This window comes from Sciurus vulgaris (genome assembly GCF_902686455.1).
Source record: "Sciurus vulgaris genome assembly, chromosome: 6".
Taxonomy (NCBI): domain Eukaryota; kingdom Metazoa; phylum Chordata; class Mammalia; order Rodentia; family Sciuridae; genus Sciurus; species Sciurus vulgaris.
Window position 1 is genome coordinate 35,280,072 of NC_136466.1, and position 13,412 is coordinate 35,293,483.

At 46.9% G+C, this 13,412-nt stretch overlaps 2 protein-coding genes across 4 annotated transcripts in view; one reads left to right on the plus strand and one right to left on the minus strand.

Annotated features, from left to right (window-relative positions):
• SQSTM1 (sequestosome 1) lies at positions 1–12,482 on the plus strand. The gene is made up of 8 exons (XM_079144230.1): positions 1–246; positions 2,603–2,698; positions 3,161–3,390; positions 3,489–3,630; positions 4,446–4,526; positions 9,472–9,686; positions 10,030–10,225; positions 11,679–12,482. Exons 1-8 carry the CDS (start codon positions 42–44, stop codon positions 11,834–11,836), a joined length of 1,323 nt encoding a protein of 440 aa, XP_079000356.1. The 5' UTR covers positions 1–41; the 3' UTR covers positions 11,837–12,482.
• MRNIP (MRN complex interacting protein) overlaps positions 12,206–13,412 on the minus strand; it is a 22,405-nt gene continuing 21,198 nt past the window's right edge. For all 3 annotated transcript variants that reach the window (XM_079144246.1, XM_079144247.1, XM_079144248.1), the window contains one exon: positions 12,206–13,157. In XM_079144246.1, the coding sequence (XP_079000372.1) occupies positions 12,672–13,157 (486 nt within the window). In that variant the 3' untranslated portion in view covers positions 12,206–12,671. The remainder of the gene's footprint in view (positions 13,158–13,412) is intronic.

A 13,412-nucleotide genomic window follows, 5' to 3' on the forward strand; every position in this document is an offset into this window, starting at 1 on the left:
CGTCGCAACCCAGCTGTGTTCCTGCTTCCAGATTTGCGGTTATGGCGTCGCTCACCGTGAAGGCCTACCTTTTGGGCAAGGAGGAAGCAGCGCGCGAGATCCGTCGCTTCAGCTTCTGCTTCAGCCCCGAGCCCGAGGCGGAAGCCGAGGCCGCTGCTGGCCCAGGGCCCTGCGAGCGGCTACTGAGCCGGGTGGCCGCCTTGTTCCCGGCGCTGCGTCCGGGCGGCTTCCAGGCACACTACCGCGGTGAGCGGACCGAGGGGCGGTGACGTAGGCGGGGGCCGGGGTGGCTACCCTCTTCCTTCTCGTGGATGCGTACTGGGCCCTGGCGGAGGACTGCCTTGGGCACTCATTGAATGGGCGGTGGCCTGCGTGGGTCGCCAGTTGGGCTTCGGGTCCAGCCTGGTAACTAAGGTTCGGTGCCCACCCTTTCTGGGGCTGGGTGAGGTCAGGTTCTCCCGGCGGGGCTCTAAGGCCTGGGGGCACAAGGTGCCACCCCTCCCCCCGCCATGATGTTGCAGATCTTGGCAAGGACGCGCTGGGGCGTCCTCTCTGGCTCCCCGTGGGGACAGGGTGGTCAGGCAGACACTCAGGTTACACTGACATCTCGCTGCCGATTCTGGTCCTGCTAACACCAGGTGGTGGGTTCAGATAATACCCCAGAAGAGCCCGGGCTGAGGAGACGTGGAGGAAGGGCGGAGTTTTGAGGGTAAACAGCGTGGGGGTGTGAGGAACTCAGGGTAGTGCGACCTGGCCTGCGGGCTCCTGGATGGCGATGGGAGGGAGATCCCGGACCGATTGCATAACGCCCGCGGCCAGGTTTGATACTGACTGGAGAGTGAGAGGAGAGCAAAACGTCTTGAGAAACCCTCAAGCTAACTCAGTTTCTTGTGTGTGGTCGATGGCTACGAGGGTGCGGGGGTGGGGTTAGGGAATGTTGTTGTGGCTGGGAGAGAGGCAGACCAAGGCCCGCCCCTGGGCGGGGTCGGTGCTGGAACCTCCCTCAGAAGGGCTGTACTTGCCAGGCCCCTTTCTGTTTTTTTGTTTTTTTTTTTTTCTGTTGATGATTTATTGAGTTATAACTTATATACCATTCCACTCACACCCATTTAAAGTGTATGATTCTGAGGGTTTTTTTTTTGTTTGTTTGTTTGTTTTAGAGTGCAGGTTTGTGCCATCATTAAAATCAATTTTAGAAACTTCATCACCTTAAAAACTCCATATCATTTATTTGTCATCCCCCATCATCCCATCTTTCCCAGCCCCAGGCATCCACTATTCTGCTTTATTCATTTCCCTGCTCTGGACATTTTATATAAATGAAGTCTTAAAATGGAGTCTTGTAAAGATTTCTTTCACTTGGCAAAATGTGATCACTGAGCCAGGGCCCTGGCCCACTTCTGTAATCCCAGCAATTTGGGAGGCTGAGGCGGGAGGATACCAAGTTCAAGGACAGTCTCAGCGACTAAGCCCTGTCTCAAAATAAAAAATGAAAAAAAAAAAAAGGGCTGGGGATTTAGGTCAGGGGTAAAGTGTCCCTGAGTTCAATCCCTAGCACCCCTCCCAAAAGTTCACAGTTACAGGATACATCAGTATTTTAGTTCTTTTTGTGGCTGAATAATATCCCATTGGTTAATATGCCACATTTTGTGTATCTGGTCTTTTGTTGGTTGGCATTTGGGTTGTTTCCATCTTTTGGGGCTGCCCCTGTTCTCAGGGGTAGATATTGTCTAGGGCTTATAGGCCTGGCTCAACCTACAGGTGTAAACCTAATCTTTTTAGGTGGTGGTTTTTTAGACAGGATCTCACTGTTGCATAGTCTGGTCTTCAACTCCTGGGTTTGAGTTATCCTCTTGCCCCAGCCCCTTTATAGCTGGGACTACAGGTGTGCATCCCCATACCCACCCAAGCCTGCAGAAATATTGTGTGGTTTGGCCTGTATGATGATGTCTTAAAATCATTTGAGGACTGGGGATATAGCTCAGGTGGGAGAGTGCTTGCCTTGCAAGCACAAGGCCATAGAAGTACTTATCATGACATAATATTACTTTCTTGTTTTTTTAAAGCTTTGTTCAGGGAGGATGGGGTAATCTCTTTTATTCCTAAAGCCCAAGGCCTTTGAAGAAAGGCCATTCAAGAGCAGGGCATAGGGGATCTCCCACAATTGAAGATGGACCTGGACCTGGTTAGATGTGGGCTGAGGTGGCATCTTTTTGAAGGGTCAGCTGACCTAGAGGCAGAATGGAGGCAGACAGCTATTGCTGCTGCTTCTGTATACATGTGTTCTGCCTTCTGTGTGTAACTGTGTTGAGGGTCCAGGCTGGAGCACTTAACTGTCCAGGTAGAGAGAATGGGCAATCTTGCCTCTTGCCCTTACTTCCCCCCACTCGAAGTTTAGAGCTCCATAGTGTCCCTTTAGCACTGGCATCAGCACATTTCAGCAACTTATGCCCAGTTGAGAAGCGTGGGAGCTCATGTGCTGATTTTGTTTTGTTTTTTTGTGGTGTTGGGGATAGAACTCAGGGCCTTATGCCTGCTAGGCAAGCATTTACCACTGAACCACATCTCCACCCCTGAGGTGTTGTCTTTTAAAAAAATCTAGATGAGGATGGAGACTTGGTTGCCTTTTCCAGCGATGAGGAGCTGACAATGGCCATGTCCTATGTGAAGGATGACATCTTCCGCATCTACATCAAAGGTAAGGGCTGCTCTGGGGTGCTGCCCAATACCAGGTCCTCCTACTGAGTAAAAATAGGACTTGGCTTTCCTCCAAAGAAGGGGTAAGGAACTTGAGGATGTCTAAGTCAGGGACATCATAAATGCTGTATCTGACCTGATCCTCTATGAGTTCATGTTCTCCCTAGGGAATAGAGTCTGGTGCTGTGGGTCTAGGGGTTTTGGTCAGGTCCAAGGCCAAAGATAAAGGCAAAGCTGTTCCTCTGCTGCCTGGGCCATATGTGCCTCATTAATTGGCTCAGGGCCTGGAGACCTCCTAGTAGGTTCTCAGGTTGCTCTATTGCTGTCACCTGAAGACCTGAATTCTGAATAGACTCAGCTGGAGTGGAACCTTGCTGACTTTGACAGCCCTATAGTAACAATGGAAGGAGAGACCTTCAGGGGGCCTCACCCTAACTGCTCTTTCTGTCCCTGCTACCTGCAGAGAAGAAGGAGTGCCGGCGAGACCACCGTCCCCCGTGTGCTCAGGAGGCACCCCGCAGCATGGTGCACCCCAATGTGATTTGTGACGGTTGCAATGGGCCTGTGGTGGGAACTCGCTACAAGTGCAGTGTGTGCCCAGACTATGACCTGTGTGGTGTCTGTGAGGGGAAGGGCATGCACAGGGAACATAGCAAACTTGTGTTCCCTAGCCCCTTTGGGCACCATTCTGAGGTAAGTAGGCCCTCTGTAGTCCTGGGGTGAGTTCAGGGTGATAGGAACCTGTGCTCCTGGCCCTTCACTGCCATATCCCTTTGTTTACTCCTCCCCAGGGCTTCTCTCATAGCCGCTGGCTCCGGAAGTTGAAACATGGGCATTTCGGGTGGCCAGGCTGGGAGATGGGCCCACCAGGAAACTGGAGCCCACGTCCTCCTCGAGCAGGAGATACCCGCCCCCACCCTACGGCGGAATCAGGTGAGGCTAGCATCTGAACTGGCTTTTGAATGGTAGGAGGGTAGCCAGGCAGCCCATGTGCACTGTGGAAGTGCCAGCAGAGCTGCAGGACGCTTAGCCAAGTCTTTCCTCATGTCCTGAATTCCTGCTGTGCCCATGGTAGGGACACAAATGTCATTTAATCCTAAGAGTCCTGTAGAAATCGAGTATCATTTCCATTTCAGAAATAGGAACACCAAGGTGCCTAAATGCCCAAGGCCAATAATTTCACCTACATGTCCCTTCCTGCCCCACCAGGCTGCCCTCTGATGTGCCCTTGAGGTATAGGCAGGGAGGCCCTCCCAGACCCAGGATCTCTAATGTGTACTTGCTTTTTTTGTGGTAGCTGTCAGAAAAGTCAATACTACAAAACACAATCATAAAGTTAAAAACTTAGAAATAGTTTTGTATTCTAAAATTTGGGATTCTGGCTTCATTCTGATTTTTTTTTTTTTTTTTTTTATTGTGTTCTTGGGTTCATCTCATCCTTTGGGAATATTTGATTTTGAGCAAATTGCATATCTAGGACATGGTCAGTATTTATATTGTACTGAGCCCCTGCAGGGTTATGGGACACCAGGGTCAGAGAGAACAGAGAGGCCCAGGATGTGGCCTGTGTGGGCATGAGGAGCATAGAGTGGGAAGAAGAGAAGAAAGAGCCAAGTGTGGGCTGCTGGGACAAGTTGTCCCAGGATGGAGACTACCTGGGATGATAAGGGACCCTGTCATGAAGGTGCTGGAACTATAAGGGTATCAAAAGCATTGACTTAAAGATATTTTTGTTTGTAAATCAAAAGCTTCTGGTCCATCGGAGGATCCCAGTGTGAATTTCCTCAAGAATGTAGGGGAGAGTGTGGCAGCTGCCCTCAGCCCTCTGGGTAAGTGAGCTTCCTTGTCCCTCTTGGAGATCAGCTGATGATTTAGTGACTCAGTGTGCATGTAGCCTTTGTGCAACTTCACCAGAAATGCTGCAGAGAATGGGCAATTTACTGGCGTGGTTTTATAACAACCTCACATCAACCTTTGTACCCTGCGTGTATCAAGGTCAAATACCCTGACAAATTCTTGAGCTTTCCACGTGAAGTGGATTAGTGACTGTTTCACTGGGATAATCCTGATACAAATTCTGGCTGAAGGGCTGGCTTTCAACTTTTCTGTCCTTTAGGGGAACAAATGTGTGAATTTTCCATAAGCTGAGCTTTGGCATTTGGATTTGAGGATTTAGGTAGTACTTAATTGAGATGCTTTTTATCTATTCTTCCTTTTTGTTTGTAAACCTCAAACGTTTCCTGGGTGCTTCCTGAGTGCTGGTGTGGGGAAAAGGGAGATATGGAGGCAGGTGCTCTTGTTGACACCAGGTTCTGGTACTTCTGGGCACAGACTAGTAGGTCCGTGGGGGTGAGTGAATGCAGTGTGCTCTTCCCAGAGTGCCTGACCTGATCCTGGGTATGGGCTCTGTGGAACACCCCTGAGTCTTTTGGAAGCACCTGCCACATACCTTTAGAGCCAGGAGGTAGGTACTATGGGGCTAAGCTTTATGACAAAGAGAATTGACTGAAGCAGGCAACTTCTAGTTTGAGATTCTGATGGATCCAGGATTGCAGATAAAGAGAGAACTCATTGTTGCATCTCCTGTCCAGAGTCTGAAAGAATGCTGATTAGAGGGGTGCCCAGACCCTACCAGCCACTTCATCCTATGGCTGTTGCTGAGATCTCCTCTAACCCAAGGCTGTTCTTTTTTATTTCTCTAGTACTCAGGATTGAACCCAGGAGTACTGAACCACTAAACTGCATACCCAGCTCTTTTTATTTTTTGAGATGGTGTCTTGCTAAATTTCCTAGGCTGGCCTCAAACTTGGGATCCTCCTGCCTTAGCCTCCTGAGTTGCTGGGGTTACAGGTGTACACCATCATGCTCAGCTAGAATTTTTTTTTTTTTTTTGTGCTAGGAATGGAATCCAAGGCCTTGGACATGCTAGACAACTGCTGAGCCACACCCCAGCCCTAGAATTGGTATTCTTTTTGCTTTTTTTTTTTTTTTTTTTGCGGTGCTAGGGATCGAACCCAGGGCCTTGTGCTTACAAGGTAAGCACTTTACCAATTGAGCTATATCCCCAGCCCAGAATTGGTATTCTTAATGCTTCCCAAGGACAAGGACATGGTAGGACAGTAATCAGGTTGTAATTGGGAGATAAGCTGTGTGTAGACCCTCTCTGCCACTCACTTAGGACATTGTCATGGTTTGAAAGATAGCAGTTAAGGTTTGAAGAATGTTCATCCATAAAATGGGCTTTTAGGGACTGTAGACAGTTTCTCGGGAAGATGAGTAAATGAGCAGTGGTTCTCAAGCCCTGGTGAGCACCAGAATCACCAATAAAGGTTTTTTGCGATATATATTTTGGTGGGTGGAAACTGTTAACAGTATTATTATTATTAGTCTGATCTCACCTATTTGAGAGATAGAGGCAGGAAGATCACAAGTTTGAGGCCAGCCTGCACAACTTTGTTATGCCCTATCTTTAAAATAAAAAGGGCTGGGGATGCAGTCCTGGTGTAGAGCACTTGCTTAGCATGTGTGAGGGTTTGATTCCAAGCACTGCAAGAATTTTTTAAAATTCTTGCCAATGTAGAGCTTTGCATATGCTGGGTAAACACTATCACTGAGCTGGGTAAACACTATCACTATCACCTGAAACCCTATTAAAACAAAGTCCTTAAGTAGGAAAAAAAAAAAAAAAAAGACACCAAGGGAAGTTACAAAACCAAGTCTAGGTTCAGGTGGGAACCCTGGCCTGATCACCTGGCTGTTACCCCTCCTCGTTCATGGTAAGTAGGTCTTGATGGGGTTGGGATTTCTGTGTTTTGGAGGTTTCCTGGGTCACTCTGAGACCCATCTGTGCTGATGGACTCACTTGTATTCCTACTCAGGACATCTGGGAGTAATTTTTGGAAGTGTTCAGAGATTTTTTTTTTTTGGAAGAAGGATAAAGGCCTTTGCAGGTCTTTGAAGTGGATGGAATTGCTTTTTCCTACCTAGGGAGGAGCCTGGAACTCTACAGATCAAGGAAAGTTTCCAGAAAACATGATTGGGTGGTTTGAATCAAGGAATGGCTTGGAATCAGATATTGAAGTCATGAGTATTTTCCTTTCCTTTGTCTGAGAAGCTAAATGTAGGACCACTCAAGTATTAACTGCCTTGAAGGGACTGTTCTTGGAGCAGAGGCCCCCAAAGGGGAAGGAGTTAGCAGTGACCTCCCAGAAAGCAGTGTGTGTGCAGTGTCAGTGACTTTCAGGTAAACAGCAAGGCCTGCCTTTGGCAGGTCCATGAGAGCCGGCTGAATGAGAATAGCACTGAGGCCAGCAGTGCTCAGAAGTCATTGACATCTAGAATACAAAGCAGCAGGGCCCTTCCTCATCATAAACACATTTTGAGACTTTGGGGGCAGCAGGCCATAGACTATGGAACATTATTGTAATGGATGAAATCTCAGGGTTTCATTCTAGTTGGGGAACCCTTAATTCTATAATTGCTCTGATCCTTTCATAGAAAATACACATCCTTCACCCATATAAAAAAGATGGAGAATGAGTGTTCTTATTCTTTCAACTTTTTTGTTGGCTTGTATCTTTTTACAATGAAAAGTTGGAAGGAAACAAAGAGAAAATACTTTTTTTCTTAGTAGTACTGGGGATTGAACCCAGGGCCTTGCATGTGCTAGACAAGTTCAGTGAGCTATATCCTCAGCCCAATCCTTCTGCAAATTCTTCTAAACTAACAGTAAGGACGTCATGCAAAAAGGTATAAAGCAAGCGAGGCTTGGTGGTGCATGCTTGTAATTCCATTGACTCTGGAGGAAAGTCCCACATCAAAATTTACTATTGCCAGAGCCCTGGGAATACAGAAGCCTCCTGGAACTCCAGGTTACTATAAAAGCTTGGGAATAGAAAAAGCACAGTGTGAGAGGCTAGACAGTGGAAGAATCAGTGAATTTCAAATGTTGAGTTAAAATGATTTTCAATCTCAAATTCCATACTCTTATAAGATGATCAGCCAGCATAATGGCACATCCCATAATCCCACCAATTTGGGAGGCTGAGATAGGCAAGTTCAAGACCAGACTCAGTAATTTAGCAGGACCCTGTCTTAAAAAAAAAAATAAAGAGTTGAGGATGTAGCTCAGTGGTAAAGTGCTCTTATTCAATCCCCAATCCTGCAAAAAAAAAAAAAAAAAAAAAAAGAAAGAAAGAAAGAAAAAAGAAAAGAAAGCAGGGGCACACAGGAAGGAAAGAGAGAAAGGGCACTTCCAGGATGAAGGAGAAGGATGTCTGTGTAGGAGTTGTGCCCCGGCCCAGAGAACAGCCTGTCCAGGCTAGAATAGGAGGCTGGTGTACTTACTTCAGGGGTGTTCTCCAAGGAAAAATCCAGAACTGGTGGGGTATCTGATAGCTTTTTTTTTTTTTTTTTAATTTTTTTTTTTAGTTGTTGATGGACCTTTATTTTATTTATTTGTATGTGGTGCTGAAAATCGAACACAGTGCCTCACACATGCTAGGCAAGTGCTCTACCACTGAGCCACAACTCCAGCCCCTCTGATAGCTTTAAACTATGTAGAAAACTATAGACTGTTGAAGAACATGGGGAAAGTTAGCAAATGAAAGTTAGCATTGTGGCATTGTTAATGAGGGGGAAACAACAACAACAAAAAAACAAAAGGCAATAAGCCTCCTTGGCCTAGCAAAAAATATATATTATATATTCCAAAAAATATATAAATAATATATTTATATAGTGGCACAAGTACTGGATCATACTTTAGCCAAAAGTTGGGTTTTTAAAGCATAGGGGAAAGGGAGAGAAATATCGATGGAGAGTAAGAAACAGATGTGAACTCGAGCAATCCGTCCAGAGTGGTGTGGGTTGAAAGGGCTGCAGAGTCTCTGGGGAATGGAATGGGGCATGTGTCTAGGGGAGGCAGGGAACTTTTACTGTAAGCCTTTGGGAAAGGACTGTTTTGACTCTAAACTATGGCTTTTTGTCCTTTGATATACATTTAAATTAATTTGAAAAATAGCATAGTGATTCTGCCCTCCATCTATCAGTGCCCCGACCTAGAGGCAGCCAGGTTGACTGTGTTTTCCGGCCTCATAGGCTGCACATTGAGCTTGCATGATCTGCCTGCCTTCCAGACCTGAATCCTAGAGTTGGATTTTGTATTTGTCCTGTCACAAGGCCCCTATGTGCAGATGTAAGGTGTCATATCTTCAGCTCCATGACTGGGGCATTCTGACCACGTGTAGTATTGGGCCCTCACCCTGTCCTCGGAGCCTGGCCCTGCCTGCTGTGTAGCCCATTGCCCTGCTTGCCTAGAACAAGGTCTTGCTGTGGGCTTTCAGGCTTAGTAGCTGACCTTGAATGTTAATTGAGGTTAATGTTTTACTAAGTTGAAAGAAGGGAAAGGTCTAGTGGATGTCAGAAGACTGTTTCTAGAAGTCAAGAGGATTTGGAGCCAGAGTATTGGAAGAAGCAAGTCCGTCCCTGAGATGGGCTCCAGGGCCACAGTCCCAGCCCTCACACACTGCTGGGGTTAAAGTTTCCTAAGCCCACAGTGTCCCAATACACTGAGAGCTTTTCTATTTTTTATTTTGAGATGGGGTCTCATTAAGGTGTCTAGGCTGGCCTTGAACTTGGAATCCTTCAGGGTTCAGCTTCCTGAGCTGCCTGGATTAGAGGAATACACAACTAAACCCTACCTGACACACTGAGATCTTATCTGCAGGTAGGTCAATGGGATTTCACAGTTTTTGTTTCCTCCTTGGCTGTTAGGCATTGAAGTTGATATTGACGTGGAGCATGGAGGGAAAAGAAGCCGCCTGACACCTGTCTCCCCAGAAAGTTCCAGCACAGAAGACAAGTGTAGCTCTCAGCCAAGCAGCTGCTCTTCTGAACCCAATAAACCAGATGGGAATGGCGAGGGTATGGCGCAGTCACTGACGGAACAAATGAAAAAGATAGCCCTGGAGTCCATGGGGCAGCCTGAGGTAGGCCTGCTCCCTTCCTTCCAACTGAAACTGTGGTTGACCTAGTGTTTTCTGCCCCTGTCCCTCAGCCTCATCCCCAGCACTTATGCAGCCTGAAGGGCCCCATCACTGTTGCAGGGTTGTGTTTGTGGCATTAATTTACTCTCAACCTTCTGCTAGAACTTTGTAAAAGAAAAAAAAAAAATACTACTGCTTTGTAGGTAGGCCACTGTTGCCTGTAATTCCTTGCCAACCTGACAGGCAGACAACTGGCCCCACCTCATGGTCTCTTCCAGGAATTGGTGGTGTGGTCAGGTTTGCCTGTCACATGTCTTTTGTGTGCTCATGGTGAGGTATGTTCCAGGAACAGATGGAGTCTGATAACTGTTCAGGAGGAGATGAGGACTGGACTCATTTGTCTTCAAAAGAAGTAGACCCATCTACAGGTGAACTGCAATCTCTCCAGATGCCAGAATCAGAAGGGCCAAGCTCGCTGGACCCTTCCCAGGAAGGACCCACGGGGCTGAAGGAAGCTGCCGTGTACCCACATCTTCCACCAGGTAAGTGATTTCAGGTTTTGTTTTCCTACTTTTCTCTTTGAGAGCATCCTGTCACCTGATTTCAGCAACACAATCAAAAGAATGGTATGGCTTCTACTCTGGGGCTTGTTTATTGATATGAAAGAAAAGTAGGAGTTGGTTTTGTCCTCTTGTCCATCCTGAGTGAGACAATACACTAAGCTAATTATAGTAATTTCTTTTTTTTTAATTGGGTTCATTTATTTCTAAAACTTAACACCCAGACCAAGAATTAAGAGACATGTGATGTGTGTACCATGACACATGCTGATAATCCCAGCTATTTGGGAGGCTGAGGCAGGAGGAATACAAGTTCGAGGCTAGCCTCAGCAACCTAATGACAACCAGTCCTAAAACAGAAACACAAAAAGGGTTGGGGGCAGATGTGATATCAGAAGACTACACTGGGTTTGGCATTGACTACACTGCACTATTCAAGTGGACTGTCTGCACTATAATCTCATGGGGTCACTACTAAGATCCCTATAGGGGGATCTCAGAGAAGTGCTTACTGTGGAAAGCAGCAGGGCAGGGTGGGGAATGTAGCATTGCATAGGAAAGATCCTGAGTAAGAGAGGCAGCTGATACCCAGCTATGACTCCTACTGTCATACTGATGTTGAGTAAACTATCTCTAGGCTGTATTTGACTCTTGAGCTCTAATATGTATCTTCTCTGCCTTAGAGTACAGGGATAGCAAATGGGTCTATATATGAATGATTTTTGCATTTTTAAATGGTTGGGAGAAAGTTAAAAGATGTTTGATATTGAGATTAAAATTTCAGTGTCTGTAAATAAAGGGTATTTGTGTGTCTTTGTGTTTTGATATAGGGTCTCACTGTGTTGCCTATGTTGGCCCTGAGCTCCTGGACTCAAGTGATCCTCCTGCCTTAGCCTCCTTGGTGGCTCTGACTATAGGTGTGTGCCACCATACCTGGCAGTAGTTTTATTGGAAGACATCCCTACCCATTTGTTTACATATCTGGCTATAGTGGCAGAATTGAGAGATGACACTTATCTAGCCTGCAAAGCAAGCCTAAGTCGGGTGTGGTGGTGTGCATCTATAAACCCAGTGACTCAGAAGGCTGAGGCAGGAGGATCGAAAGTTTGAGGCCAGCCTCAGCAATTTAGTGAGGCCCTAAGCAAAGGGCTAGGGATATAGCTCAGTAGTAAAGAAGTGCCCTAGAGTTCAATCACCAGTGCCTTAAAAATAATTAAATTTAAAAAAGCAAGCCTAAAATGTTTACTCTCTGGTCCTTTAGAGAAAAAACTTGCCAAGCCTGCCTCTGAGGGCCCCTGGGAGTGAAGGATCCCATGGAAAGGTTGGCACTCAGAAGATATTGGGTGCTTGCTGGTGAAGGTCAGGATGCTGCTGTGTCTTGGGCCAGGTGGAGCTCAGTGATGTTCTCTTATGGTTTCTGGATTGTGTTTGGCAGAAGCTGACCCCCGGCTGATTGAGTCGCTCTCCCAGATGCTGTCCATGGGGTTCTCTGATGAAGGCGGTTGGCTCACCAGGCTTCTACAGACCAAGAATTACGACATTGGGGCTGCCCTGGATACTATCCAGTATTCAAAACACCCACCACCATTGTGACAACATTTGTCTCTATCCCATACTCCTCTTTTTTGTCTCATAGTTGCATTGAATTAGCATAGAACAGCAGGGCCTCGTAGGGCCAGTTTCTCAGCATTCTTCCAGAATCCATGGGTGGAGAAGCATGAAGTCATTCAGGGCAGTGGGACAGGTGACATGAAGGGAGAGTTTCAAGTGTGTGAGAAGCAGAACCAGCTTCCCCTCTACAAGGCCTTGCCCTGGCTGGGGAGGGCAAGGGCATGCCTGCATACTCCTGCTCTCCCTGCCAGCATCACACCAGCAGTTCAGAATATGTCTTGCCTTCTGCTTTTTCTTTTTAAAAAATGATTAATAGTACACTGACATTTATTTGATTTTTCAACAAATGAGAAAGTTGTCAGGGAGCAAATGGAGGAGGCTCCTGCAGGAGTACCAGGGAGGAGGGACAGCCAGGCCTGTGGGTTTCCTGCCTGGGACTAGACGGGCTCAGAAGGGGAGGTCTGAGCTATGGTTTTCATTGAGTACTGCTCAATGCACTGTGTCATAACTGCTTTAGTTCTTTCATTTCCAAATGTGTCATCTGCTTTTAAAGTAAGAAAATTCCTTTGTAGCCATCCTGTTATCTGATTTGTAAACAACCTATAATTAAATGGTACAAGCACTTTAATTGATGATGATGTCTTATTGGTTGCCAGTGAGAGAAATGTGTTTTACAGGGATGTTTATTGTATATCCTTGGTTGTTCTCAGATTATACTCCTTTAAAAGCACCTCAGGAATCCTGTTTCTGTGGCATAGTGGTCCAGAGAAAATGGGCACATGTAACACGTGAATCTAAATGCTACAGTTTTCTCAGTTTAGAGATCATCATCAAAGTCTTCCCCTGTTGAAAAGAGATCACATAGTTGTACGGGTGGGGCCCTTTTTACCCCCTGAAGCAGAGGAGGCCCTGTGCTCCATGACTGCTCAGGGGTCTTCCTGCAGGGCCTCTCAGGCCTGGACATGGGCATGTATGTGGCCTGAGGACACTGGCTAGTGATGGTGGGCTTGCTAGGATGGCCTTCCCTTACAGTATCAGTCCTAGGGGTTCCTTGCTCAGCCTGTGCTGGGCTGGTTGGCCCAGAGCCCCTTTGCAATGATCTTGGCACCTCCGTGTCCACATGTGAGTTGTTGCCAGGTGAAAGAAGAAACCGTGCCCATTTAGAAGATGGGGCCTTAAGCTGTGGGGCAGGATTTGGTAGTTTCCACCGAGGAAAACTAAGCTCCCTGGTGTGGCAGTGCACAGAGTTCTGGAGGTAGTGGCTGCTGCCTTGCTGCACGGTCCTGGTGAGGTCAGTATATCCCTGAGTGAGAAATCAGAGAAGATCGCTTTGGTCAGGCTCCACACTGCCACTGCCTCACTTCTGCCTGGGTGCTGACCCTTCTTTAAGCTCTCCTACTTACTACTCTTTGGCAGGCTGGGACATGCCTTGATTTTGAGGTTTAGCAAAGTGAATACACTCTCCACCTCACCCCAAACTTCTGCTAAATCCCAAGACCAGGTTTCCCAGAAAGACATCCTCATGTCATCAGGTGATCCATTCCTTGGGGACTTTCAG